The 26,540-nt window shown below is 54.0% G+C and overlaps 11 protein-coding genes across 11 annotated transcripts; 6 read left to right on the top strand and 5 right to left on the bottom strand.

Moving 5' to 3' along the window:
• Positions 1-2: 2 nt before the first annotated feature.
• QC763_201460 (uncharacterized protein) lies at positions 3-1,373 on the bottom strand. The gene is made up of 2 exons (XM_062909183.1): positions 819-1,373; positions 3-765 (listed from the first exon to the last, which is right to left on the bottom strand). The coding sequence occupies exons 1-2, from the start codon at positions 1,082-1,084 to the stop codon at positions 66-68; spliced, it is 966 nt and encodes a 321-aa protein (XP_062767943.1). The 5' UTR covers positions 1,085-1,373; the 3' UTR covers positions 3-65.
• A 417-nt stretch (positions 1,374-1,790) lies between these two features.
• QC763_0030800 (uncharacterized protein) lies at positions 1,791-3,978 on the top strand (the record flags this gene model as incomplete). Its single annotated transcript, XM_062905518.1, has 3 exons — positions 1,791-2,647; positions 2,720-3,591; positions 3,648-3,978. Exons 1-3 carry the CDS (start codon positions 2,591-2,593, stop codon positions 3,976-3,978), a joined length of 1,260 nt encoding a protein of 419 aa, XP_062767942.1. The 5' UTR covers positions 1,791-2,590.
• A 28-nt stretch (positions 3,979-4,006) lies between these two features.
• QC763_0030790 (uncharacterized protein) lies at positions 4,007-5,344 on the top strand (the record flags this gene model as incomplete). The annotated part of the gene is made up of 3 exons (XM_062905517.1): positions 4,007-4,121; positions 4,174-4,526; positions 4,583-5,344. 3 exons carry the CDS (start codon positions 4,007-4,009, stop codon positions 5,342-5,344), a joined length of 1,230 nt encoding a protein of 409 aa, XP_062767941.1.
• Positions 5,345-6,110: 766 nt separating this feature from the next.
• On the bottom strand, positions 6,111-8,029 carry QC763_201440 (uncharacterized protein). Its single transcript, XM_062909182.1, has 2 exons — positions 7,486-8,029; positions 6,111-7,355 (listed from the first exon to the last, which is right to left on the bottom strand). The coding sequence occupies exons 1-2, from the start codon at positions 7,591-7,593 to the stop codon at positions 6,360-6,362; spliced, it is 1,104 nt and encodes a 367-aa protein (XP_062767940.1). The 5' UTR covers positions 7,594-8,029; the 3' UTR covers positions 6,111-6,359.
• Positions 8,030-8,210: 181 nt separating this feature from the next.
• Positions 8,211-10,548, top strand: UTP25 (rRNA-binding ribosome biosynthesis protein utp25; the record flags this gene model as incomplete). Its single annotated transcript, XM_062909181.1, has 2 exons — positions 8,211-8,416; positions 8,468-10,548. The coding sequence occupies 2 exons, from the start codon at positions 8,211-8,213 to the stop codon at positions 10,506-10,508; spliced, it is 2,247 nt and encodes a 748-aa protein (XP_062767939.1). The 3' UTR covers positions 10,509-10,548.
• Positions 10,549-10,692: 144 nt separating this feature from the next.
• On the bottom strand, positions 10,693-11,671 carry mrpl8 (54S ribosomal protein L8, mitochondrial). The gene is made up of 2 exons (XM_062909180.1): positions 11,156-11,671; positions 10,693-11,098 (listed from the first exon to the last, which is right to left on the bottom strand). Exons 1-2 carry the CDS (start codon positions 11,369-11,371, stop codon positions 10,739-10,741), a joined length of 576 nt encoding a protein of 191 aa, XP_062767938.1. The 5' UTR covers positions 11,372-11,671; the 3' UTR covers positions 10,693-10,738.
• A 256-nt stretch (positions 11,672-11,927) lies between these two features.
• QC763_201415 (uncharacterized protein) lies at positions 11,928-12,720 on the top strand (the record flags this gene model as incomplete). Its single annotated transcript, XM_062909179.1, has 2 exons — positions 11,928-11,948; positions 12,022-12,720. The coding sequence occupies 2 exons, from the start codon at positions 11,928-11,930 to the stop codon at positions 12,718-12,720; spliced, it is 720 nt and encodes a 239-aa protein (XP_062767937.1).
• Positions 12,721-13,403: 683 nt separating this feature from the next.
• OMA1 (metalloendopeptidase) lies at positions 13,404-14,615 on the bottom strand (the record flags this gene model as incomplete). The annotated part of the gene is made up of 1 exon (XM_062909178.1): positions 13,404-14,615. One exon carries the CDS (start codon positions 14,613-14,615, stop codon positions 13,404-13,406), a length of 1,212 nt encoding a protein of 403 aa, XP_062767936.1.
• Positions 14,616-16,444: 1,829 nt separating this feature from the next.
• On the top strand, positions 16,445-20,013 carry FLC3_1 (putative flavin carrier protein 3). The gene is made up of 2 exons (XM_062909177.1): positions 16,445-19,480; positions 19,532-20,013. Exons 1-2 carry the CDS (start codon positions 17,169-17,171, stop codon positions 19,566-19,568), a joined length of 2,349 nt encoding a protein of 782 aa, XP_062767935.1. The 5' UTR covers positions 16,445-17,168; the 3' UTR covers positions 19,569-20,013.
• Positions 20,014-20,118: 105 nt separating this feature from the next.
• Positions 20,119-21,876, bottom strand: QC763_201393 (uncharacterized protein). The gene is made up of 2 exons (XM_062909176.1): positions 21,118-21,876; positions 20,119-21,057 (listed from the first exon to the last, which is right to left on the bottom strand). Exons 1-2 carry the CDS (start codon positions 21,388-21,390, stop codon positions 20,338-20,340), a joined length of 993 nt encoding a protein of 330 aa, XP_062767934.1. The 5' UTR covers positions 21,391-21,876; the 3' UTR covers positions 20,119-20,337.
• A 1,363-nt stretch (positions 21,877-23,239) lies between these two features.
• On the top strand, positions 23,240-25,822 carry QC763_201390 (uncharacterized protein; the record flags this gene model as incomplete). The annotated part of the gene is made up of 1 exon (XM_062909175.1): positions 23,240-25,822. One exon carries the CDS (start codon positions 23,240-23,242, stop codon positions 25,820-25,822), a length of 2,583 nt encoding a protein of 860 aa, XP_062767933.1.
• Positions 25,823-26,540: the final 718 nt, after the last annotated feature.

The raw sequence follows: 26,540 nt of genomic DNA, 5'->3' as shown, positions 1-26,540 counted from the left end.
TGGTTTTGCAGAGAAAAAAAGTAGGCATATGATACCCAGATTTGATTCGCTCTAATTATTGCAATCTATCTACCCATATTCATCGACTGTGTCAGCGCCAACCTCTTGCTGAAGGGACTCAGACTCCTCTCGCGCGGCGGCGGAGGTGCCCGCTGCTGGGCTGGCGGCGCATTTCTTTCTCTGGGGTGGTCAGCGTCCCTGTCCCTGAATCGGTTCCGAGGACCATCACCGCGGCCTCTCCCATCGCGCCTTGGTGGAGAACGCGCAGGAGATCTCGACCTGGATCTCGAGTAGCCCCGACGTCTGTGCGAGTCATGCTCGGCGTCTCTGCCCGGCGGCGCATGTTGAGGGGCACGCTGAGGCTCAGGCTCATCGTCAAAGTCGCGATGGCGCCTGGGTGAACGGGCCTGGCTCGGCGAAGGAGAACGTCGCCGAGGCGGGTAATCTCTCTCCGGAATGGCTGACGGTTCCCTAGAATAGCGCTCCTCCGGGCTTAGAGATCGTGGACGAACCGGATGTCCACGGGGAGACAACTCCATATCGCGGCTGATCCGTTCTCTTCTTGGGGGACTGGGACTGCGCCTTGGGGCTGGAGAAGGGGACCTGGTCGAGATGCTGGATACGGAGTCGTAAGATGGCGACCTGTGCCGCCGTGGGGGCGGTGAACCCTTTACGGACAGTTCTTCTTCCTCGTCCCTTTCCAGCTCTCGCTTCCTGGCACGCTCGGCCTCCTTTTCAGCGAGGATCTTATCGGCTACACCCTTCCTGTGGGACAATTAGGCATTTGAGGTCAGTGGACTCAGGTAGTGGGAGCTTACTTCTTCTCAATGTCATCCGGGACAGCATTGGTAAGCTTGGGTTGGAGCTTGGGATTGAACAGCTGCTGAGTTCGTGAGGGTCGGGGAATATACGGCCGCTCCTGGGCTGAAGCTTTGCATTCGTAGGAATAGTGCCGTGCTGTGAGTGTTAGATGGGGGAAATGGAAATAGTTTCGGTGAAATGAAAAGTACGTATCTCGTTTAAGACATTTTTGGCACTGGACGTTTGTCGATGTCGCTTTGGAAGGACCGCTTCTGCGCCACATGGCGATCTTGAATCGTGAGAAAGATACGGTCTGGTGTTGTGGTCGATGAAACGGTTGATGCCAAGTTTGGGATATCAGTGGATGATTGAGTTGCAAGCTGAGTGGCCGAATTGTTAAGATGAAGTGAAAATTTGGCGATGATGCGGCGGTTGATAGGTATGAAGGCTGCACCTGAATGTCAAGCCGCTCTTCGTGATGATCAAATTCGAGAAGTCGGTTGCCAGTAGAATCTGTGAGACGGTTGTGCCTTTGAATTCTTTTCCTGCTTGTGGCTGCGATGGTGTAGAAACGCGCTGTCGCAAGTTGAAGTTGAGTTGGTTGCCAAGCACTGTGAAGCCAGTGCAACATGCTTGCGGGTGTTGCTCGGGTTGGGGTTAGGGTAAGATACACTTTTACCCACATATCAGGGGAGCTATCAGGGAGCTAAAGCGTGTCACAAGGAATGTTTAAAGCAGCAACATCGTGAGGACAACAGCACTACTATTCCAGCTGCCGATACCACTGCTCATAAACATCGTGACGTGGGCATCTGCAAACTGCACACATGGGGGCCGTGGTGCTGGAATCGAGGCTCAAGGTTGACGGGAATGAGGATGTGTGGATGATTGGTCAACTTAGATGGGGTCTGGCGGCCTGAGCGCTGACAGCAAAAAGTCCCCCAAATGATGCCTCTCCTCCGACCCAATGTCATCAACGCCTGCTTTGGATCCGGTTTGTGCTCGGGCACTTGCATTGCTGATAATTCAGCATGGCCGGCGCAGCTGCGCAAAGGAAAGTCAGCTGCATAACCCTGGGTCGTTGAGAAGTCCGCGTTTGTTTGTTTGGTAGCTCCGCCTATAAAATAAAACCGGGGCCGGCCCGCTTGCCTGACAAACCGCTGCCACTGGCTCCAGCGGGCAAAGAGAGAGAAGGTGCACCTACCTGTAACCCTGGAAGCCTCCTCACCAGATTTCCTCGTGCAACCACAACGACTTGTCGGACGCTGGAAATCCTCCCACCACCGCCCCTCACCCGGCCGAGCCATCTGCTCTTCTTCAAACTGCCCAATTGTGGCTTCCTGTGTCGAGAACCCCAGGCACACAGTACAGACGTCTGGAGCGCCGACGGTCGGACAACGACGGGCACCTGTGCAGTCCTGCGATAAGGTAGCCACCTGGAGTGCACAAAAGCTCAACCATCACATCCCGCCCCTGGATCGATCGAATCGTCGTCGCCCTCATCCAGCAGACAGACCCCTTCCTGCGATCACGGCCACAAAGACCAACGATGATTAATACCGACGCACTTCCTTCGCTCTTGACAGCTCTGCTCCGTTTCATTTCTTGATTTCGTCTTTCTGCCGGACCGCCACTCTTCTGCTTTCTGCCCTATTACGAAGTCAACCGGCCTCCCCCGCCTGACACTTCTTGGACCGAAACCATCTGCATTTTCGTTTGTCTTCGGAAACTTCGATACACAGGCAGACACGAATTTTCTATTTGCGCTCGTTAAAACAAAGGTCGCACGATGACGGCCATTCCCTCTGCTGTGGTGACCGATAACCAGCGACTGTCGTTTGCAAGAGTATGCCCTGAACCTTTGTCCGCCTCTTGTTGAAGCCGCAGAACATGCTTGCTGATAAGTGATTGCTTTCAGGTTGCCGCTGCATCAGCGTCCAAGGACATTTCCACCACCACTACCATTGTGAAATCACCAGGTCCATCGCCGCCCAAGGAGAAAAGGGAGACCACCAAGAGCGTCGATGTTCCGGTTCCGCCAGTAGTCACGGCCAACCCCGCGCTCGAAATGTCGACCCCGGAATCGAACATCTCACCAGCTGCGCAGAAGATGGCCAGCACGGCTCAGTCCATGGATGCCAAGGTTGTTGAGGGGTTGAAGGATTTGAAGCTCGAGGCGTCACCGTCTAATGTCGTTGTGGCCAACGGGTCTCTGTCCGGCGCCGTGGAAAGGTCAAGCAGAGCCAGCAACGGCCAAACACCAGCCGACGACGTTTCGCAACGAGCAGACTCAAATTCCGAGCTTGGAACGAAGCCGCCCAGTCTGGACGGCAAAAGTATCACGTCCGGGACCACATTCGCTCTAGACGAGAAGGAATCGCTGCGTCCTGATGACAGTGCCAGCGTGAAGGCTGCGGCCGAGGACGACGATGCGTTTTCCATCCGCGGCTCCTACATGGCCAGCTCGCGCATGGGCTCAGACGTGGCCGCTCGCATTCACCGCATCCAGATCGGCGACATGCCATCACGAGCAGCGACTGCCCACCATGGCCTGGTTGGTAACAAAAACCAGGGAATCGTCACCCCCCAAAGTGGTGTCTCCGACAAGCAGCTTACCTCAGATGCGAAGCTGCCTCTTGTCAGCGGAGCAGTCGCGCCTGATGGGATGGCAAACGGCTTCCTGAGCCAACACCCAGACGAGAAGCTGTTGGAAGCTATGCAGTCCCACAAGGACCGCATCTTTCTTTTACGATTGGAACAGCAGGTGATCGAATTCGTACAGGATTCAAAGTACGCAGTTCCCCCTTGCCGACTGTTCCCGACATTGCTGACGTTGTACCCGACAGAGAGCCTTTCATGGACCTGCCTCCAAGCAACTCATTCTGCAGAATGCTGATGCATAAACTGGCAGACTACTACCATATGACACACTCCTTCGAGTCCCAAGCTGGGGCGGTGCGTATCTTTAGGACGCCCTTCTGCCGGATCCCTCCCTCTCTGTCTAGTATTGCAGCAAACACTCCTAATAGCAGTTCTCCGGCACCCGCCGTGATGCCGCGAAAGATCATGCGTCGGGGTGAGGATGGAGAGTTTGGTCCCACAAGTGCGGCTCCCTCTAAGCCAACCTCGGAAGCTGGCAGCGATGGCAAGGACAAGTCTGTCCCTCGGGAGAAGTAAGTGTACATGTTTGTGATTGAAGAGAGCTATGTTGTCTGACCCCCAGCCCTGCAGGATGACGCGAGAGGAGCGAGAAGAGGCGTACAACAAAGCCCGTCAACGCATTTTTGGAAGTAGTGAAAATAAGGAGAATCAGAACCAAGGTGCGTTTGTTTGCCGCGCGCCGCGCATGACCGTCTGCTGACAACAGTGCAGATGGCGAGGACAGTAATGGTGTCTCTCGTGCCAGCTCTGTTTCCGCCAAGGATAGAGTCAACGGTGGAAAAAGAAAGGTCAACAAGCAACGACGAGATGACAACGAGGGCTTTGAGTCTCGCTCGCAGTTCGTTGCTTGGTGCGGGCCCCAACAACCTACCTGGGCGGCTGCAGGGCCTCAGTATTATCAGGTCGCTGCACCTCAGTTCAACGGGCAATACCAGCAGCAACAGCCGCCACAACCGGTGTATCAGACCACCATGCAGCCCATGTATGGACCTGGCCAACCGCATCCTCCCCAGATGATGCCTGGCAATGGATATCCTCCTCATTACAATGCCGTGCCTCAGACCGTACGTTCCGTGTATGCTCTCTTCAACCAACACCTCCCTTGCTAACTGCGGCCTAGTTTCAGACTCCGGCTGGACCACAACCAAGAGCTCCACTGCCACCTCAGCCGGCCTACCAGGCTCCTAATGCCCCCCCAGTGGCCGGGCCGATGTACAACGCTCCTGTCCCGGCCATTCAGCAGCCAGCATGGCCGCAACAACCACAACCCCAGGCGCAGCCCCAACCTCAACTTCAACAGCCCCCAGCCTTCACTCAGGGTGCTTATCCGCCTCCGCGGGGGAGCCCTGTTCCTGGCCATGCTGGGATTCCTTATGCCTTTGGACAGCTTCCTGTCAATGTCAACCCCAACGATCCCAAGAGCCAGCATCCAATTCCTGGGAGCTACAGCCGTCAGTCCTTTAACCCAAAGACGCAGTCTTTTGTGCCCGGCGGCGGAATCCCCATGCAGCAGTCTACGCCGCCGCCGGCTGGTTCATATGGAGGAACAAGCTCTCACCACGGCAGTCCGCATCCTCAGTTCAACTCACCTCACTTGAGTTACGCCGGGTACCAGCAGCCGATTCCGCAGCCAATGCCGCAGCCCGGTTATGGGCCGGTGCCCGGTGCCTACAGTATGACGAGACAGAGCTCCAACGCCTCCATGACGCAGTACCACAATGTGCATCAACCTCTGCACGGCATCCCCCCGCATGCGCCGCAGCATATGGGCGGTCCACCACACATGGCACCCAAGTCCAACGGGCCGCCAGGACAGCAGACATATAGCCACCTACCGAACTACGGCAACCCAGCCACATTGCCGCAGAAACCCTCGACTTGATGATGAGAATCCCTAATCAACAAAGTGTGTGTCGTTCGAGTAAGAGGGTTCGAAATGGATAACGTAAAGTTCATGAAGGCGCAAAAGTCTGGGTTTTTGTTGGCTTGGGTGGGTGGCGGGACGTGAACTGCATCGAGGCGTTTTAGGCGTACAGGGAGGGGTTGTGCTTTCTCTTTTCCTATCAAGGGTGGTGTTCAACAACCTTGAATGAAGAAAAAATTGAACGGGTGTGTTTTTCAAAAGGTTAGCGGGCATCTTCCTCTCATCATCCCCACTCTAGCTCTTTCTTTCTCTTGTTGGGGTTGCAGAGGGGAGGAGGGAAGATGGAATCGGGGGAAGGGGGAGGCGAGTGGAATTGTTACAGCAGGAGTAGAGGCCTCTCTCAACATAGAATTAATGCGATATAATGTTGTATTTGTTTCGTGTTGGGGGTGTGGCGAGGGTTTTTATAGATGTGAGATAGGCAATACAGGGTCTGTTAACTGCTGATTAATTGTGCATGCGTGATGTGTCAAGTGTGGTTCTTGGGGAAGATGAACTGTAGATACTATCGACCTGATGTTTATGTGGTAGTAGGGGGTTTGTTGTTGGTTAGGGATGGGCGCAGTCTCTTGAACACAAATCCGTGTCTGACATTATGTTACCCAACTTTCCCGCACACAACAACCTCCTACCCGTCACTTTCCTACCCGTCACTTTTGCCATGACTTCTTGCCGATCATGCCCCCTATTAGACCCTTCTTACTCACATCATCAGCTAGACTTCCCCAGATCACGCTTTTTAGAATGTTTTTATTTCCCCTTTCCTATAAAAAAGAACGCCATGACTTTCTTTCCCATGTAGACAGACCCCCATAAAATATCCCGCCGCAAAAACCCTGCTTTTTGAGAGAACCAAGAAAAACAACATTTTCGTTTCTTTTCCGTCGAAAAGCAGACAAAAGAAGAGGAGGATATCAGTGCACAAGAAACCGAACAAGACCATCATCTATTTTTCAAGAGTCTTCTTCTTCTTCTACTCGCCATTCTCCCGGGGCTCCCTCGGTTCCCTTTGTTGATTTCCACCACGGCCACCGCCACGACCACCACGCTTCCCTCCCCTTCCGCGACCGCCACCGCCGCCCTCACGGCCCTCCTTCTTCTCGCCCTCCTCGCCCTCCTTCTTCTCACCGGCCTCGCCGCCAAATCCGACAATGGTGGCTGTGGCAAGACGCTGCGACAGGTCGATCTGGGTGCGGATCGTGTTGGCCAGGTAGCTGACCATGAGGACGTCCTGGATGTGGTTGTTGAAGTCGTTCTCGATCTGGAGGTTGGACACCTTGGGCGCAAGAGACAAGGCGTTCATAAGATACTGCCCGAGGGCGTGGGAGCCGTCACGCTCCTCGTCGAGGACCTCACCGACGAATCCGGAAACACGCTCCAACAGGTCAGAGACAACCTCGAGCGATTGGGCGAGGTTCTCAATATCCGAGACAACAGGGGCGGCGCGAGCTTCGGTATGGGCGGCCGAGGAGACGGTGCTCAGGGCAGAGCGGTCCGAGTCGGCGATCAACAGCTTGTGAGGAACCTCAATGAAGAGACAGGTATCGGCGGCGCGCTCAGAGACAACCGTCACCGGAGCGGAGACGTACGTCTTTGTGGAGATGGCGCTGCCGGCGTCGGAAGAGATGGTGAGGTGGACGGCGGGGTGGGGGAAGGTGCCGGTCTCTGGGGAGGCGAAGAAGTTTTGGATAAGGGCCGAGAAAGAGTTGAGCTCGTGGGAGGTGGTGTACCAGCCGAGAAGCTGCTCGCGGGGGGCGGCCTTGAGAGTCAAAGCGAGCATGTTCTTTTGGTAATCGACATCGACTTCGACTTGGTCGTCGGTCTCGACGTGGGGGATGGCGAAAGCAGAGCGGACCTCGACCTCGCTTCCATCTTCGCTGCGGGTGCCAACGAGGGCGCCGATTACGCGGTTCGAGTTGGAGCCGTTGATATCGCGGCGGACGGCATGGTCGATGATGGAGAAGACAGACTAGAGGTGGCACGGTTAGCCTTCCAAGAATGCGATCGTACAGCATGACACCCAGTCTAGACATCAAGGTGCCATTGGGGGAAGAGTGCCGGTCCGGGAGTAGTAGGTAGGATAGGAGGGGCTGGCATACTTGGGGCTGGATGTTGACGGTAAGCGGGGCGCTACCGGCACCGAAGCCCAGGAGGGTGGGCGCAAGCGGCCTGGTGAGGTGGACAAAGTTCTCCTGGTCGACAGCCATGTTGAGTGGTCTCGGGTGGTCTCGGGGTGGTGGTTTGGGAGTGGTGATGGACGATTATCGGGAATGAGTGGACGTTGGACCCCGGGGTAAGGCAAAGGGAAAATTGACGGCCAGCTATGGAGTAGATTATGGGGGGAGGAGACAAGGGAAGTCTGCCTCTGAGCGGGTCGGGGAGGAGATTCGTCACTGGCCAGCAAAAAATGGACCCTTCTCTTTCTTTCAACTCAACTGGCACGAACCTGAGCCTGAGCCTGCGGTGGGCTGGGGTCAGACCTCGAATTTTTGGTTTTGCAGCAGATGCGGGACCTGTGTGGTTGTGCGCGCTAAGATAAGCTGATAAGTGGCGGGGCAGTTTTTGGGCAGTTTTCTTTCAACTCTGCAGCACCCGCGAGGCTGCCCATCTTTTTTTTTTTTTTCAGCGGGACCTCTGCGAACGGCTTTCAGTGGGGCACTTCTAACGACCCCTGTTGGTTTGTCTCTTGGCATGGGGCTTACTGGATTGCCGGCGCGGCAAGGCTGAAAATAAAATAAATTTATACAGCTTTTCTGGCAAACTGCCATCGGTTGACTTGTTGCAGTCAAATTGCATCACAAAATCATTCACTCAAAGGTCAAAGATGGGACCAAGAGGAGGTGCAGGATTTAGAGGAGGACCTCGGGGAGGCTCGCGTGGAGGCTCGCGTGGAGGATCAAGAGGCGGCGCAAGAGGAGGATTTGCATCCCGAGGAAGAGGTGGAACGAGAGGTAGAGGGCGAGGAAGAGCACGCGCACCGACAGAACCACGCAGCGCCAAGTTTGACAGCGCACGACTTGCGAATGATGAGTAGGTCATTCAACTCGTTGAAACAAAAAGGTCCTGACTGACAGAATTCAGTGATTCCCAAAGTGAAGATGAAGGTGTTCCAGATGAGGAGGAGGAGCAGTCTGATGTCATGAGTCTTGTTGATTCGGATTCGGATGAGGAGGAGGATGCCACGTCCGCTCAGCCATATGTAAATCTCATGAAGAGACTCATTGAGACTAACCCGCAAAAGGCAAAGAGGAGAAAGCTTGACCATGCTCCAGCAGAGGACAATCAACCAGAGGCAGCGCCAGCGCCAGAATCTGGCGACGAGGATGAGAGAGACGATGAGCAGGAAGAGCAAAGAGATGTTGACGAAGTTGAAGAGGCTGAGGAGGACCCCGCTGATATCCAACCCGAAGATCTCTTTGATGAGGACGATGATCTGGACGAGACCGACCCATTCGAAACTCACATCTCAAACCCCGACGAAAACACAGTACCGGCAAGAGTGCGAGCTGCGCAAAACGGAAAATGGAAGATGCAACGGCAGCCTTTTGAGTCCACCAGGGCCTATTGGAGTTATCCACAGACTGAGGATGGACAGGAGTTGCCATTACCAGCACCAATAACGAATGTTTCGAATCTGCATCTCAAAAAACGGCTGAAGGAGGTTATGGAATCCAAAAGATCAACCTTTGGCTCTGTTGAGAAGACCGTGGCACCGTTCCTTTTCAACTACCGGGATATGCTGTACTGCGACAGAACAGTTGGATCATCACAGGATCTTCGGAATCTGGCGGCCTTGCATGCTCTCAATCATCTTTACAAGACCCGCGACCGAGTGATCAAGAACAACGCCAGACTCGCCAAAGCCGATGCCAACGAAGACCTCGAGCTTAGGGATCAGGGCTTCACCCGTCCCAAAGTTCTCATGCTACTCCCAACTAGGCAGTCATGTGTCAAGATGGTCGACAGCATTCTTTCTGTTTGCCAACCAGACCAGCAGGAGAACAGGAAGCGTTTTGAAGACGGATATATCGAAAAGCTTTCCAAGTTCTCTGATGACAAGCCAGAAGATTTCCGGGACCTCTTCTCAGGCAACGACGACGACATGTTCCGCCTCGGGATGAAGTTCACCCGCAAATCTGTCAAGTACTTTTCTCAGTTCTACAACTCGGACATCATCTTTGCCAGTCCTCTGGGTCTCCGTATGGCCATCGGTTCCGAAGAAGAAAGAAAGGTCGACTTTGACTTCCTCTCGTCGATCGAGCTCGTCATTGTCGATCAAGCCGACGCTCTCCTGATGCAGAACTGGGAGCACGTCGAGTTTATCTTCGAGCACCTCAACATCCAGCCCAAGGACGCCCACGGCTGCGACTTTAGCCGTGTCCGCAGCTGGTACCTCGACGATCAGGCCAAGTATTTTCGCCAGACTGTCGTATTCTCAGCCTTCAACACCCCCGAACTGGCCGAGCTCATGCGTGCCCACTGTCACAACTGGGCCGGCAAAGTCCGTCTCCAACAAGAATGCCCCGGCACAATCCAATATCTCCCTGTCAAGGCTCGCCAAACATTCAGCCGCTTCGACGCCCCCACCGTCGCCGCCGACCCAGACGCCCGTTTCAACTACTTCACCAAGGCCATCGTGCCTCTTCTCACCAAGCGCAATGCCAAAGACGCCAACGGCACCCTCATCTTCATCCCTTCCTATCTCGACTTTGTCCGGGTCAGAAACTTCTTCGCCAATAACCCCATCGTGGAGTCTGTCACCTTTGGTACCATATCCGAATACGCGGACATCCCCGAGGCTTCCAGGGCGAGGTCTCATTTCCTGACGGGAAGGCACAAGGTGCTGCTGTACACCGAGCGAGCCCACCACTTTAGACGGTATCAGATCAAGGGTGTCAAGAGGGTGATTATGTACTCGTTACCGGACAACCCGCTTTTCTACCGAGAGATTGCGGGTGGCTACCTCCAGAAGAGCGAGCAGAGCTTGATGGTGGAGCACGGACAGGGAGTGGTCAGGGTGATGTTTAGCAAGTATGACTTGATGAAGCTGGAGAGGATTGTGGGGACTTCGAGGGTAGGAAAGATGATCAAGGAGCAGGGGGACACTTTTGATTTTGTATAGTCTCTTCACCCGGATGCGTATAGAGAAGATTCAATCTAGTTTTTAATCGTTTTTGCTCGTTCTTTATGTTTTTTGCCCCCCACCTTCCGGTGGTTTTCAGCCCTCCCATACATGCCTTTTTGTTCTAGCTGTTTTGTAAAATTACACTTGTGAAGAATTGTTTGCGCGCATGTTTCCCACCACCACCTTCCCACCCCCATATTATACAAAACACACCCATCTTGTCTGATCTACTCCTTCTTTACCGCCTTGTCCTTGAGCTCATTCATGTTCAGCTGCAACCCGGCAACCTTTTCAACCATCTCCTCAAACTGATCCCTCCCCTCAGGCCTAAACTGCGTGACCTTTTGGATATTTTTAATCGTGATGTCCGTGTGTCCCGTCCCCAATTTCCTGTCTCTTGCCACAGCGGCGGCGGTGATGGCAAATCTCATGTCCTTTGGCCCGTCGACTAGCTCGAGGATGGCGGAGTCGCCCTGGTCGAACTTGTTTTTGGGCATGGTGCGGAGGACGCGGGTGTAGCCGCCGGGGCGGTTGAGGTAGCGCTCGCGGATGGGGCCGAAGAGTTTGGGCATTAATTCGTCGGGGGTCTATATTTGCTAGTTAGAGGGGGCGGTGGGGAAGGGGAGGAGGGGGAAGGGACGTACAAAGAGGATGCCTTGGGCTTGTCTCCTGCTGGTTTCGTTGTTCTTTTTGGCATAGGTGATGAGCCTTTCTGCGAGGCGCTGGGCTTCTTTGGCTTTGGGCCATGTTGTGTGGATTGACTCCTGGCGGACGAGCTCGGTGACGAGGTTGCGGAGGAGGGCTTGACGGTGGGAGGAAGTGCGGGAGAGGTGGCGGTATTTGACGTGGCCGCCGGCCATTTTGAAGGTTTGTTTTGGGGGGGTAGGTAGGTTAGAGGTGGGGAGGTTGGGTTGGGAAGGCTGGGGAATCAAAGTTGTCGTCGTCGTCGTCGTCAATGGGTGCGCCGGGGTGGTGGGTGGGTTCGGATGCGCCTCGGCGGGATGGGCAACTGGTGTGTTGTGTGTCTTTGCGCTCCGGTACGGTACCTATGAATTTTTGATCTTATCAGCGCCGGCCGTCTCTTTTGCCGGCCGGGAGCGCAAAAGCTACAAGTGGGGGCTAACGGTGTCGGGATGAGTGCCAAGCCCGGGTGCCCCTTGGGTCCCTGTTTGCTGTTGTTCACAAGCCCATCTCTCTACGTCACTTCGTGGACTTGGTGCTTCCAACGGTTATCTGAACAACATGCGCTTCAGTTGGGGAAGCGTCAATTAACTGCAGCTTTTCCATTCCTTCCTGCCTTTGAGCATCGCATAACCTCCGACCACCGGGTCACCGCGTTGCGCCTTTGCGCGCTCCTCCCCTAATCGCGCACCTTCAGGGTTCATACCATCATCACCACCACCGACAAACACCAAAATGGGCTTCATAGCCGGCTTCGCATGTTCCCCCCTTTCCCCCTTCCCCCTTTTTACCCTTCCCATTCATTTCTAACCAGCCACATAACAAACAGACCGGAGGCCTAACCCTCACCCTCTCCCTAACCTACCTAGCCCTCCACACCCACCGCCGCAACCGCGAAGTCCAATCCATCCTCCTCCGCTCCCAATCCCACACCCTCGACACTCTCAACCCCCTGTCTTCTTCCACCCTCCCCCCCCGCAAATCATCCTACATCACCACCGACGGCACACACACCTACATCCCCCGCCAAACCCTCGCCTCCACCACCACCTCCTTCCTAGAAGAGGCAAAGTCCCGCTGGAACTCAGAGGTCATCGCCGCAGTAAACTGGGCCCAGTCCCACTCCCCTGCTATCGAATCAACCGCCTCCTCCGCCGTCGTCGACCTGGCGCATAATGCCCCCGCCATCAAGGAGCGAGTAGCAGACGCAAGCAGAGAAGGATGGCAGACGGCTGAGAAGGGACTTTTCAGAGCAGAAAAAAAGATTGGGGAGGTTGTTGAGAGGACGGTGGAGAAGGGGAAGGAGGTTTATGGAAAGGCAAAGGCAAAGGTTTACTTGGCGGAGGAGAAGCTGGAGGGGAAGCTTGAGGCTAAGTTGGAGGGTGTGAGTGAGATTGAGAGGGCGCTGGCGGAGAGGTTTGACCAGGCGAAGAGGGAGAGGCGGTTGGAGAGGACTGTGGAGGAGGTTTTGGCGGAGAGGTATAAGCCGATTGATGAGAGGGATTTTGGGGGGTTGGCGCTGATCTGAGGGGAGGTTGATAAGGGGAGAGGGAATGGAAGGGGAGTGGAAAGGGGAGTGGAATGGGGAGTGGAATGGGGAGTGGAATGGGGAGTGATACCACTGTGTTTAGTATTTGTATAGGTATAGATATGATAGAGAAAAGGGGCGATGTTGTTCCTTCGAAGTGGAGATGTTTGGATTCATCTTGCTTGGTGGTTTTGATGTGGGTAAAGGCTTGTAAGAGAGGGTGTGGCCGGTGATATCTATAGATTCATGATTACAAGAGTCACACGGGCAAGAGATTTCTAAAGAGTGATTTGTCACATATCTTGAAGCAACACCATGATGCCACTCCCAATATAAGATCTCAGCTTCAACTATCCACTATCCGGGCTTGCATTGCTTGTAGATGATACATAGTCTGAGCTTGACAGTTCGCTTATCCGATATTTGATTTCAGTATCCAAGACTTTGTTTGGGTTCGGATCAATGGCAACCATGGTTGACGGCCCTTGGATGATTTATTCCCTCTGTAAATTGATCAAGTGGTGTAGACAGCCCAGCAACTACTTTACATCCCTCTCTCATACACTGCCCTTCATGTTACATACCCTCACGGGTGGCAAAACAAAATGTCCCCAACTCCACGCTAGAAAATCACAATCCTATCCCTTGGAACGGCGCTTTTCCCTCCCCCACACCGCTTCCCCTCACCACCCCATAATAATAAACCCCCCCGTCTCCAACGCCCGCCTGAACGCATCCGCCGTCGACCCAGTAGTACTACAATCACTATCCTCCCTCTTCCTCATCGCCTCGGGCAGCCACTCCTGTATCTTCTTTATCCGATTAGCATTGCTCGGATGCGTGCTCGCCCACTCCGGTACATCCACTCCTCCCCTCGCAACCTCCCTCTGTCCCACCATCTCCATCCGCCCCCAAAACCCCACCGCATCCCTCGGGTCAAAACACGCCTCACTCATCATCATCAACCCAATATAATCCGCCTCCGTCTCCTGAAGTCTGCTCATCGGGTTCCCAAAAGTGATATCAATCACGCTCGTCCCAAACCACCCCGCAATCAACGGCCCAATCCCAATCACCCCCCCAAGCAGCATGAGACTGAACAAAAGGATATTCTTCCCAATGTCCTGCGATAGCCTCTCGCCAAAATGCCCAGCGACATTGTGGGCTATCTCGTGACCTAGAACAGTGGCGAGGGCGCTGTCGCCTCGGGCGAGGTTCATGATGCCGCTGAACACAAAGACTTTTCCGCCGGGCAGGACAAAAGCGTTGGCTTGGTTTGGGGCGTCGATGACGAAGATTTCCCAGTCCTGATTCGCGCCCATTCCGCTAAAGGGAATGAGTCTCTGCATCACCCTCCTCACTCTCACAGTCCGTGGATCCCACTCGGGTAGTATCCTCGCTCCTTGATCTTGCAGTTCGATCAACAACCTCTTGTAGCTCATCTCGGCTACTGACTTTAGGGTGGAGGAGTCTGGTCCGTAGACGTTGAACCGGGTGCGGTTGGACACGGGCACCTTTTCGAGGTTCGCAAAGTAAAAGAGGAGGCCGGCGGTTGTGGCGATGGCTATTACGGCTGTGGTTGTAATCTTTGATGGGCCGCGGAGGGGCTCGGCGGCTTGGAGGCGGATGTAGTGGTCATTGTTGTAGGTTCGGTAGGAGTAGGGGTTGCGGTTGTTGGAGGGGTTGTAGGGGTTGCGCTTGTGGGGGATGATGCGCTGGTGGATTTCCTCTTCTTCTGGGGGAGGGGATTTGGTGGAGTGCCATCTTGGTTGGGGATAGGAGCGGAGGGATTGTGGTGATGGTGGTGGTGGTGATCTGGGTGTTGGCTTTTGGTGGGGGACATGGCTGAAGATGCGGGATGGTCTGAACCGAGGTGGTCGGCGGAGGAGGAACATGTTTGTCGGAGGTGCCGGGTGGGCAGATGGGTGGGAGTTTAGGTACAGGGTCTTGGGTTCAGAGACGGTTCAACGGTTGATTGTTCCAAGATGCAGTGAGGATAGTCGCCAATAGCTGTCTAGTCTATACGGTGATGCTAGCGATGATGGTGGGGGTAGTTGCTTAGAGCTACCTTCACATGAGGTCATTGGCATGTGGGAGACACGTTATCTTATCGTGTGCATCTAATAAAGCTGATGCAGGGAGACCCTAACCCTCTAGCGAGGGAAGTCAGAGGTCAGATTAGACAACCTCTCTCTGGGCCCTAACCCCTGCCAAGTTTGTGTGTAAGTGACCATCAAGACCTTGAGCCAGATGGACCTTGTGTCCATCTTGTTTAATCTGGGAGCCGCGCCTGTGCCTGCGAGAGGATCATTTGGCTTCACGGGACACCATATAAGAAGGCCCAAGCTATTTGAAGGATGAGTGTCACCGTCGCCGTTTCTCATGCTCGACATGGGATGACCAGCGGCAGCCACATGTGTCAAGTAGCGCTGCGCTCGGTTCAACTGTATCGACTTATACTCAAGCGTCACTCCCCGGAGAGGCTGTCCGGTCATCAAAAATCAAGCTCGTAAAAAGAGAGCAAACATGCTCCGCCTCATCAACTGCCATCACCATTCTCGCGGTCTCGTGAGGGCCAGACCAAAAAGAATGATAACCACAGGGACCCTTGGCGGGACATCAGATGGAACGTTTCGCATGTTGCAGTTCCCGAGAGACGCCAATGTTTGAGAGTGGGAGATCGCCATGGATGTGCGTTCGACGGGAGCAACTGACCGGACTGACAACTCCATTTGTCTTTTCTTCTCCAGGTCCAAACTCTGGATCACAAACCCAAGAGACTGACGATTTCGTCTTCCCATTGATACCTCTTGGCGCCCTCAGTGGTCTGGACCTTGAAGCCTGGAGGGGCACACCACCTTGTACCTGCTGCATGTCATCAGAGGGAGGTGTCACGACCTGATTGGCCGCCACCGCATCTGCAGACATCATGAAGGCTGCCTCCTGTGAACCAGGGAAGTGGTAAATAAACAAATGACATCTTTTGCTCTTGCCTGTCGATTTCCCACCCAAAACGGGCCGTGATCATGGCGACCAACACGGACAAAACGGACTGGTCAGAAACGTGGACCGGAGCGAGCTTTTTGAAGCGGGGGGGGCGCTCCCGTTTCATTGCCGGGATATTGGTGGGGGGGCTGTGCAAGTCCCCTTCATTACAATCCGTATCCGATTTCTAGGATGGACTTGCAACGTTTTCTATCGGTTCGGTGGCTGGTAGTGACAGAAAGAGATGGAGCTTGCGTGTGCAAGATGCAGACAAGATCTTGGAAAGCTCGCAAGAGGGGGGCGGTGTTGATGATCGCACCCTCTCACCGTTGAGGGAACGGAATGCTATGACGGAACTCGCGGAGAACAACATGTTCAAATTCCCTGCTTGGCGATTCCTCCCAAGTCTCGCCCAGCGCCTCCCAAGAAAGCGTCAAGACTCTTGGAATGCAATACGAATGTCTCTTCATTCTGTTGTTTTGCTCATGAGAAATATCCATCCATCATGTATGTCGATGAAGAAATCGAATTCTCCGACAGTAGCACTGCATTGAGTAATAAGGGGTTCGACGGTCTCGGCTACGCGCTGTGAGGTTGAACTGTTAGAGCCCAGTCTGTAACACCCGGCCACGAGATAGCGGTCGACCCGCCGTTGGGCACAAGTCATGACATCTGTATCGTCGTGCACTAACATGGCGATCTCATCTCCAAGCGTGCATTAACGGGCGCTACCCTGGCAGAGACGGTTGGCAGGCATTGGCGCTTCCCGCTCCCCCCCGTGCGCTCATTACGACAGAAGACCTGCTGCACCGCGACACAAGCGCTGTGTCCCCCGTTTCCTCTCAGACCCCCCTAATCCCAAATGCTCCCTCGTCTTCCGCTTCTCTCACTCAGACTTCCATTTCCACCTCTCACCACCACATGGATTTTTGCATCCGCTTGATGATTGCAAAATCTCCTTCTTCTCACTGTCGTTTTTGAGAGAAAAGGTGGCGGAATTCTTAGCATTGGCGTAACTAGCCAACTGGTCGCCGTTGTTTGGCAGCATACTCTCGCTTTTTTTACTATTCTCCCTGCCAACAATCGACACCAAAAGCAACCCGCCTTCGATTCTCACAGCGCGCGCGCGCCTCTTCACTCGACGCCGTCTTCATTCCGCATTCTTCCCTGGTTTCCCTTCGAAATTACTCTCAGCGCCTCGTTTAGCTGTTCTTCATCTTCCAGTCTGTTTCTTTACCAAAAATACAGGCTCTCTCTACCGACACCTGCACGCTGGCGGCTCACGGTTTTGCAAACTCGACGGACAAGGCAACGGACGACCGCAAAAGAAGCGACTGGTTCAAACCGAGTAAACAAACCAACTACGCCGCACCACTCACCCACCTCACGCCAACTCCCGACTCTCTAAAAAAGCACAGGTTGCTTAGACTGTCGCCTGTCATCTGAATCGATTGTTGGTCACCATGAGGTTATCTTTAACACGGCCCGTTGCGGCCTTCGCGTCGCTCGCGGCGCTCGTCGCACCAGCAATGGCAGAGCCGATTCTCCAGTCGAACTCGCTCAACTCTTGTCAGGAAAACTCGCTGTTCAGCGCCAGCTTGTTCAAGGTCGTCTTCACACCAAATAACAAAACAGCCAACGTCGACATTGTAGCTGTCTCGTCAGTCCAGGGCAACGTCACTTTCGATGTCGAGGTCTCGGCCTATGGTTTCCCCATCATCAAGCAAAAAGTTAGCCCATGCGATATGGGTCTGGCTGGTCTCTGTCCCATGACAGCAGGCAAGATTCCTCTCAACTTCAACCTTCCCGTTACCGGTGACGCCCTGGAACAAGTACCTGGAATCGCCTACAACTTCCCCGATCTCGACGCCACCGTAAAGGTGATTTTTACCATGACGGATGGTCCCGAGGCAGGAAACGCTGTTGCTTGCGTGGAGGCTGATATTTCCAACGGAAAGACGGTGGATTTGCTTGGTGTCAAGTGGGCTACTGCCATTGTCGCTGGTTTGGCTCTCACATCGTCGGCTATCATGTCCGGTCTCGGCCACTACAATGCCGCTTCCCACGTCGCTGCCAACGCCCTCTCGCTCTTTGGTTACTTCCAGGCCCAGGCCATGCTTGGTCTCACTGGTGTGCCTCTGCCGCCTGTTGTCATGTCGTGGACCCAGGATTTCCAGTGGAGCATGGGAATCATTCGTCTCGAGTTCATGCAGGACATCTTTACCTGGTACCAGCGCGCCACTGGTGGTACTCCGGCCACCATCTTCGACTCGCTTACGACCGTTTCCGTGCAAGTTGAGAAGCGATCTCTGGATTTTATCGAAGCTGGTATGAGCCTCGCGAAGCGCTCTGTGGCCATGATGCCGAGGAGCATCGCTGAGCCTCTCGGGCAAGCCATGAAGCGGGACCTCATGCGTCGCGCCAATATCGAGACCAGCTCCGGCAGTTACATCGTGTACGGGATCCAGCGTGTGGCCTTCCGCGCAGGCATCGAGTCGACCAACGTTTTCATGACTTGCGTGGCCTTCTTCTGCTTGATGGTCATTTTTGTCAGTCTGGCCGTGGCCGCTTTCAAGGGTGCCTGCGAGATGGCCGTCAAGAACAAGATGATGGACAGCGACAAGTTCCTCGACTTCCGCAACGGCTGGCTCACGGTCCTCAAGGGCATCTTGTTCCGTCTTACCCTCATCGGGTTCCCGTCCATGGCCATCATGTGCTTGTGGGAGTTCACCCAGAACGATTCGGCTGCCCTGATGGTCCTGGCTGTCTTTTTCCTGATCGGAATGACGACCACGCTCTGCTGGGCCGCCTTCAAGGTGATTATGATTGCCCGCCGCTCCATCGTCATGCACAACAACCCGGCCTATATCCTCTTCTCGGACCCCCAGGCACTTAACAAGTGGGGCTTCCTCTACGTGCAGTTCAGAGCCTCCGCCTACTACTTCATCCTGCCCTACCTTGGCTACTTGGGACTCAAGGCCATGTTCATCGCCTTTGCGCAGCACTCGGGAACCGTTCAGGCCGTGGGTTTTCTTATCATTGAAGCCGGCGCCCTGATTGCCGCCAGCGTTCTTCGCCCATGGATGGACAAGAGCACCAACTCTTTCAACATTGCCATCTGCGCCATCAACTTTGTCAACTCGATCTTTTTGATGATCTTCACCGAGGTCTTTAACCAGCCCAGACTCGTCACTGGCGTTGTGGGCGTCGTGTTGTGGATTGCTAATGCTTCCTTTGCGCTGGTTTTGCTGTTGATGCTCATTGTCACCACTGTCATTGTCATCTTCCGCGACAACCCGGATGGCCGTTACACCTACATGGCCGATGACAGAACCTCGTTCATGAAGTCTCAGACGCACCTCACGACGACTACCGAGCTGGACGCGCTCGCGGCTACCGCTCGCGGCGGCAAGGAGGGTTTCAACAAAGGCATGGACCTGGATGATGACGCCGAATCTATTACATCGGACTCGCTCCGGCGCCAGACCGAGAGGCTCGGCGTGCCTTCTGCTCACTCTAACCAGAGCTTTGGTGCTCACTCCAACAACAGCTTTGGCGCCCAGTCGAACTACAACAACCAGGGCTACGGCAACCGCCCCCAATCTCCAGCCAATCCGTCGATGCCATTCTTCCCCGCCGACGGACCTCGCAGCCCGCCGAGGTACCAAGACAACGGGTCGATGCGGGCGCCCAGTCCGTTTGATGGCTCTCCGCCCTATCGAAACCAGAACAACAGCCCAGGTCCGGGCGCCTTCCGGCAACAAAACAACGCTAGGTATGTTATCTCTGGGTGGAGAACCGATGAAACTTTGCTAACATTCAACAGCCCAAGTCCTTGGCAACGCGGTGCCGGCTACGACTAAAAAGGAGGCCTTTTTGCTTTTGCACATTCATGACCTGGGATAGGAGTTTTTGTTTTTGGCGGTTTCCGATCGCAACCGAGCAAGCGGTCAATATATAAGGGATGGGCACAGCAGCCCGAGGCCCGCACTGAGACCAAGAATGGAACAGATCCATGATACCCTACTACTTCTCGACCAACTTGCCGTGTTGGATACACGAGCGCACTATCCGACCACACGTCACTTTTTTTTGTTGTTTTTTCTACCAGGGATGCATGAAAAGGCGTCAGTTAGTTTCTCGGAAAGATGAACTGGGAGGAGAGGAAGAAGAAGAAGAAGATGGAGACGTATAATTTCTACTTTCATGTTCCATTTTGGAAGAAGAGGCAGATCTCCTGACAAGGGTCTGTTTTGTATCATACCCATCTTCGCGTGCTTTGTTAGCGCTCGCATATGAGAGAGACCTGCGCCCTGGCGTTTATAGGGGAACGAGAAGGGCACGGGGTATCAAAACACGGGGGGGAGGGGTGAACTGAGTCATACAGCTGGACTGGGGAGGGGAGAAGGAGGGAGATGATGTTTTCTTTTTGTTTGTTATGGTTTGTGGCTTTCTTTTCTCGTGGAATGGACTAGGGATGGGTTGGTTGGGTTAGTTCAATACATTTCTGACATCATTTTGTGTGAAGACTTGCGCTTGTGTTGGAACTCTTGATGCTGCTGGCACTCGCTTGCACTACTTACACCACTTGGACACTTTCTTCGGCATTCTACAGCCAGATATTCATCGAAATCAAGCAACCCCCTGTCGCGTGTGGAGTTTCCTCCCCCAGAACATCCTTCTCAGTAAACCCCCTTTCTTTTTACTCCCGCCTGCACTCCCTCCTTGCCTCACAAGTTGGGGCCTGTTGCCCGCCTTCTCATACCCACCACCCTGAACCATTTCCCTCCCCACTTCCCTAGCCGTAGTTGTTGCCCTCTTCGCAGCTAGAACCTCCGCCCCGATAGTCTCAAACACCCCTTGTACCCCTTCTCCCGTCCTGGCACTAACCCCCATCATACATCTAACCCCCATCTTCCCGGCCGCCTCTCTCCCCTCATCCTCGCTAACCTCTCTCTCCTTGTCATTGTCAAATTTATTCCCCACCAGCACCACTGGATAAACCCTCCTGTTGGCGCTATTGTTGGGGGATGGTGTGAGTGGGTCGAAATGCTCCAAGATGAATTCCACCACCCCTTTCGCCAACCTGAAAGAATCGGCGCTTGCCGTGTCATAGACCACAACCGCCGCCTCGGTGATGGCCAGTGCTTGCTCCAGCAATGGGTTCGAAGATGACTGATTGGAAGGGAATTCTAGCGCGTCGATGATGTATTTCTTTTTTTTGCTGTCCCCTGTTGTGGAGGGGAGGAGAAAGATGGGATGTCGGCAGCTTCCTGAGTGGGACTCCCCTGATGGTGACGTTGTTGTTGATGCTGTGGGTTGGGTGGCGGGAGGGAATGTGCCTTGCGAAAACTTCAAGTCTGTATTAGATAGCGAACAGATGGGAGGGGATAGGTGAGAAAGGGGGCGTACTCTGCTCAAAAGAGAGGATTTCCCTGCTCCTTTCGCCCCAAGGACCAACACGCGGAGTTCACCTGATGGTGGGTGGTCTTCTTTTTCTTGGGGTTGCCTGCGGTTTTGGGAAGGAAGTTGGATAGTTGCCTGCGGGGGAGGGGGTGGTCTCCTTCTGGGTTGTCTTGGTCTGGTAGCGGTGGCGTCGTCGTCTGAGGAGGGGGCGTCTTGCCAGCGGAGGACGGCTTTGAGGTATTTGGCCTCTTCTGCGGTCCAGACGAAGGAGGCGACCATTTTAGTAAAATGGACAAGTCTTCTTGCTAGATGGAGTCAGGTAGGTGGTGTGGAAAAGAGATTATGGCGTTGAACAGATGGTGATGGTGTAAGGTCAGTGAGCGATACAGCAAAGATGTGGATGTTTGGAATATTGAGCTTCTATTAGGATGTCAAGGACGCCCGTCAAGACATCACATCAAGGAGCTGACATAGCCGGCGCCACTTCCCAGCTTTGAAGAATAATGCATTGACTTCGCGGCCCCCATCGCAATACCATAGGTGGGCTGAACGCATCGCTGGACGGGAGCGCATTCTGGCAAATGTCACCTGTAACAGAGGCAGGATTCGGCCGAATTTGGCAGAGGAGAGATCTCCATAGATACTCTGGTACAGGTTCTTTTGAAGAACGGTTAACCAGCTGGATATTTGGATATCTGGATATTTGGATCTTTGCTACTGGTCATCAGTCGTGAGGCACAAGACATGAGCAGGCCAATCTGTTCAAGCTTCCACCATCAGCAACAGCGGGGTGATGGTAGGCAGCAAACACAAGAAAAGTGTCGTATAACGTGCCATTTATCAAAGTGATTGTGGACACCACCCACTGGAAGAAAAAAAAATGACAATGGGGTTGGGTGTGATGCCGTCAGCAATACTGCGGCGTGGAACGGTGATAATTGGCATCTGGGTATCCAGATCGGGACGAATGGTGGGTGGCCAGTCATCTGAACAAGCCCCTGGTCAGCGGGGGAGGATCGATCCCGACGGTGAGATGGCGAGGCTCTGTCATGCTGGCGTGAGATTTAAGCTCGGGAGGCCCCAGCCGAGCGGCAAAGGGGGCTTCGACCTGATACACTTGTTGCTGCCATCCCATGGCTAACGCTGTGTTGCGTAGTTCAGCGGAGGGGCTGCAGTAGTCGACTCTGTTGCTGCAGGTCCGTCTATTTATCGCGTTGCGTTGTGTGGCGAGGATTGCCGATGGTGACAGTTGAAGGTTCACTGGATGCCGAGCAGCTGGGAGGGGACCGGTGACCTCAACTGCAACCTCACCTTGATTGGCTATTAATAGGCCGCCGGCAGCATTTTTCAAGTTTGGTGACGTCGGAACGATTGAAAGGTTGCAGACCGTTGATGAGACGAACTCTTGTTCACCAAGCCAAACGGTGTATGTGAACGTTGCTTATGGATGGCAGGAGAGGAGCATGATGATCGTGATGGAAAGTTGACACACCTAGGCCCGCTGAAGGGCGCTGTGGCATCTCTTGGCCCCCAGGGTTGCTAAGCTTAGACCCCAATGCAACAGAACATCGCGCTTGGGGTCAGCAATCTGCAACATCTCCCCCACCATGGCTCTGGAATCAAGAATTCGTGCTCACCCTATGCGGGGGCCTTCACATGGGGAATATATGCCCTTTCTGGAAGCCATGCGCCCTCTCCATATTCTCTTTCCGACAAAAGATCTGGTGTCGACGTGAGATGAGGCTCCAGGAGAGCTATCAAGGACAACCGCTCGGCCAAGAGATCCCCCGTCCCTCAATCGCCACAGCCCATCAACCTTCAGCCCTATCGGCCTCCCGACCGAGACCCCCTTTGGCTTGTCGTTCTCTTGTGGCTCTTTTCGTCCCCGAGACTGGGGTCCCAGGCACCACTTGGACCACTCAAACACCATCTTGACCTCAGCCCCACTGGTACCTAGATTTACAAGCGCCCAGGCCTGCATATTGGCTTTCCCCTCGTCACTAGAGCCTTGTTGTCGTCACCTAACTGCCAAATCCCGACAGGTTGCCTCTGTCTTGTCGTCTTTGTTTCGTTACTTGTTCCTTTTCTCTCCGGATCTGGGTTGACTACCATGTCATGATACCTGGCAATGGATCCTTCCTACCCACCGAGACCAAGACCTCCACTCCGTTCTGCCACTTCAGGCTCTGTCAGTAGGATATCTACCGTGTCTGACATTACCGACTTTGACAACTTCCGCGACGAGACAGGGGCTGTAATCCCCCCACGGCCTTCTTTGGTGTCACTCCAGTCCAACGACAGCCTACGACAACAGTTTGGGAAACGACCCTATGGTTCTGCCGATGATGTTGGCCACACTTATGGGGGAGCCTTAACTGGATGGACGTCGTTCATGGGCAATGGAGGCGGCGCATATGAGCCAGTATCATCGCCCACCCTCATAGCACCATCTCGGAATGCCGGCCCCAGTTTTGCCCAGAGACAGCAACAACGACGCCACGATGCGATTCCGGAAGAGGAAGACGGTATTGACCTTGGGTTGATGAAGTCCGCTGCCCCGTTGGGAGGCGAGGAACCACCAGCACCCGGCCCACGAGTCTCTAGAGCACCAACGTTCGATGTTAGCAGCGCGCTGGGCCCTGCGACAAAAGCCGATGAAGAGTTCTGGAAAGCAATACAGGAGCAAGAGGCACAGGGGAAGTTGACGGGGGGCTTGGGGAAGGGCATCAAAGCGGAAGCGACAATCACGGAAGATTATTTGCTGGCAATAACTCCCGTGACGGAACGACCCCCGAGCCGCACATTCTCCGTCTCGAGACGCAGCAGGCGGCTATCTCACACTGACACAGTGAAGAAAATGGCACAGAATGAGGCCAACAAACGCGGAGAAGTAATCGAGGTGGTCATGACAGAGGACACCAGCCCTCAGTCCAAATTTGATCTCAGCCTGGTTGGTGGCCATGATCCGAACGTGGAGGACGAGCCAGGACAGTTTGCCATGAGGCAGACGACCTTTCCAACAAACGCCAGCAAAACAGAGGTCTTTTATCCACAGCCCAACTGGAAGCCATTTTCCATGAGATGGCCGTACTTGATATGGTTGATTGTGGTGTCCATTGTTATGGCCGTATCCGTGGAAATCCTCTACCGAAGCTCTGCCCAGGACGCCCTGGTCAAATTTCAATCACCCAACGATATCTCGACCGCCCAGTACTTTGCTGTCAAGTTTCTACCGATGGCCATTGCGGTCACATATGGTGTCATGTGGCAGGTTACCAACTTTGATGTCATGCGTCTTGAGCCGTTCTATCAGCTATCCAAGGAAGGAGGAGCACTGGCGGACGAGTCCATCAACGTTGAGTATCTGACACAATTCGTCTGGCTGCGTCCATTTCGGGCCATCCACTGCAAACACTATGCTGTAGCTGTGTCCTCAACAGCCAGCTTGCTCGCCAACACATTGGTTCCTGCCCTTGGAGCCGCCTCTTTGATCATAACCCCTGACCGCAACACTCGTCTGGACCGCCCTCACATAGAAAAGAGCATCCTGATACACCACGTCTGGTCCCGTCTTTTGACAACCTTACTCGTCATCATCGCCGCCTTTGGGTGCGTCCTATTCTATCAGCTCCAAACCCGCCGATCTGGCCTATTAGCCGACGTCAAAGGCATCGCTGGCCTCGCCGCCATGGCAACAGTCAGCCACATCCTCATGGACTTCAAAGACATGGACGTAGCCACCCACCAAGACATTCACAGCAAACTAAAAGATCATCGCTACGTCCTCCGCAACTCCTCCCTCGCCCCAGACGACACCAACCCCCCTTCCATCCAAGAACGGGAAAAATACACCAAAAACCACCTCTCTGCTAATCCCCATCCCATGATGCTCCGCCCAGCCGGGGCATACCCCTTGATATCCGGCATCTTCGCCTTCATCGCCCTCATTCCCATATTCCTCTTCACCCCCGCCACAGTCTTGACCGACCGCGCCCCCTGGTTAATAACCGTCTTGGCCGTGTGCATCAAGCTCTCCTGGGGAGCACTAGAGACAGACGTCCGCCTCATGCAACCATACTACCTCCTGTCCCAACGACACGCACCCCCAAAGACGCTAACGCTCGATTACACCGCCATGCCCTTTGGCTGGGTAGCCATCAGAGGCCTAATCAACAAACACTGGCTAGTCTTTTTCGTCGGCTTCGGCACAATCCTCACAGAGATCCTCACCGTGCTGGTAACCTCCCTAGCAACAGTCGAAGGCCGTGTTTTCATCTCCTCCGCCCCCACAGCCGCCGCCACCTCGTCGGATCTCAACGCCGGACAGGAGACAATTCCATCTTTCTGGATAAGCTTCACGCTTGCTCTGTTGATTCTGTTGTATATGGGGGTGTTGAGCGTCGTTACCCATTTGAAACGGAGGAGGGTGTTCTTGCCGAGGCAGCCGAATACTATTGCGAGTGTGCTGGCTTACATACACCAGAGCAAGATGCTTTATGACTTTGTGGGGACGGCCAAGTTTGGGAATAGGGAGATGGAGGGGTGGCTGGAGGGGGTGGGGAAGAGGTATGGGCTGGGGTGGTTTAGGGGAAGGGATGGGCAGAGTCATTGTGGGGTTGATGAGGAGGAGCTGGTGAGTGAGTGGAGGGTTGGGTATGATTACAGTCGGGCGACGAGGCCTTGGGAGGAGGAGGGGAGGAATTGGTTGTAGAGTTTTTCTTGGTGTGTGTGTGTGTGTGGTGTTTGGGGGGTGAGGTTGTGGTTTAGTTGAGGGTGAGATAATGCTAATTTGATGATGAATGCGATGAACAAGCTATCTGGAAAGGGTGATGTCGTTGTTATTATGTCTTGGTAAAATACAGGCTAGGTACCCCGGCAATTGCATTTTTTGCCGACTTGTTCGATATATACGTGAATCTACACTTCTAGTGGATACATAGAGCTGGGGTAGGTGGTACAACAAGCTCGAGGAGATGACATTTGAAACTGGGATGGGCCATAACAGCAAAGCTAGGATAGATAGTCTTGTAGTCTCAAAAAACTGAGTGTTATCAATCAAACCCGAGCTTCCAATAGACTTTAAATGCTGGGATAAAAGATGTTTAAAAGCTAGGATAGACGGCATGGAAAGGTTAGGAAGTGTTGAAACCATGTTTCTTTCACCAACGGAATTTTTACTTTTGACACACTGGAAACAATGACACGATCTCTAGGATGTTTTATCACCTTTCAAGGGTCCCTCGGATAAGCTGATGTTAGTGTGCCTGTCCCTCTGTCGACAACATAGCTGTCTTTACAGGGGATCTGCAGCTAGACACGTATATGAGAACTGTTTGACATCTGTATGCAGACCATCATGACTTTTGGAGCTAGTCCAGGCCTTCAAAGTAATTGGCTAAAAGCTGAAATTACGAGATATAAACCCACAA

Source organism: Podospora pseudopauciseta, assembly GCF_035222475.1.
Source record: "Podospora pseudopauciseta strain CBS 411.78 chromosome 2 map unlocalized CBS411.78m_2, whole genome shotgun sequence".
Classification (NCBI taxonomy): domain Eukaryota; kingdom Fungi; phylum Ascomycota; class Sordariomycetes; order Sordariales; family Podosporaceae; genus Podospora; species Podospora pseudopauciseta.
The sequence above is the reverse complement of the archived record's forward strand: the minus strand, read 5'-3'. Positions and strand labels throughout refer to the sequence as shown.

Bases quoted from the DNA above. Each gene is read 5' to 3' on its own strand.
- QC763_201393 (XM_062909176.1), bottom strand. From the start codon at position 21,390: ATGGTCGCCTCCTTCGTCTGGACCGCAGAAGAGGCCAAATACCTCAAA. The intron at 21,058-21,117 runs GTACGCCCCCTT...ACAGACTTGAAG, and splicing joins AATCCTCTCTTTTGAGCAGA to TTTTCGCAAGGCACATTCCC.
- mrpl8 (XM_062909180.1), bottom strand. From the start codon at position 11,371: ATGGCCGGCGGCCACGTCAAATACCGCCACCTCTCCCGCACTTCCTCC. The intron at 11,099-11,155 runs GTACGTCCCTTC...TAGCAAATATAG, and splicing joins AAGCCCAAGGCATCCTCTTT to ACCCCCGACGAATTAATGCC.
- QC763_201460 (XM_062909183.1), bottom strand. From the start codon at position 1,084: ATGTGGCGCAGAAGCGGTCCTTCCAAAGCGACATCGACAAACGTCCAG. The intron at 766-818 runs GTAAGCTCCCAC...ATTGTCCCACAG, and splicing joins CCGGATGACATTGAGAAGAA to GAAGGGTGTAGCCGATAAGA.
- QC763_201440 (XM_062909182.1), bottom strand. From the start codon at position 7,593: ATGGCTGTCGACCAGGAGAACTTTGTCCACCTCACCAGGCCGCTTGCG. The intron at 7,356-7,485 runs GTATGCCAGCCC...TGCCACCTCTAG, and splicing joins CCGTCAACATCCAGCCCCAA to TCTGTCTTCTCCATCATCGA.
- FLC3_1 (XM_062909177.1), top strand. From the start codon at position 17,169: ATGAGGTTATCTTTAACACGGCCCGTTGCGGCCTTCGCGTCGCTCGCG. The intron at 19,481-19,531 runs GTATGTTATCTC...AACATTCAACAG, and splicing joins CGGCAACAAAACAACGCTAG to CCCAAGTCCTTGGCAACGCG.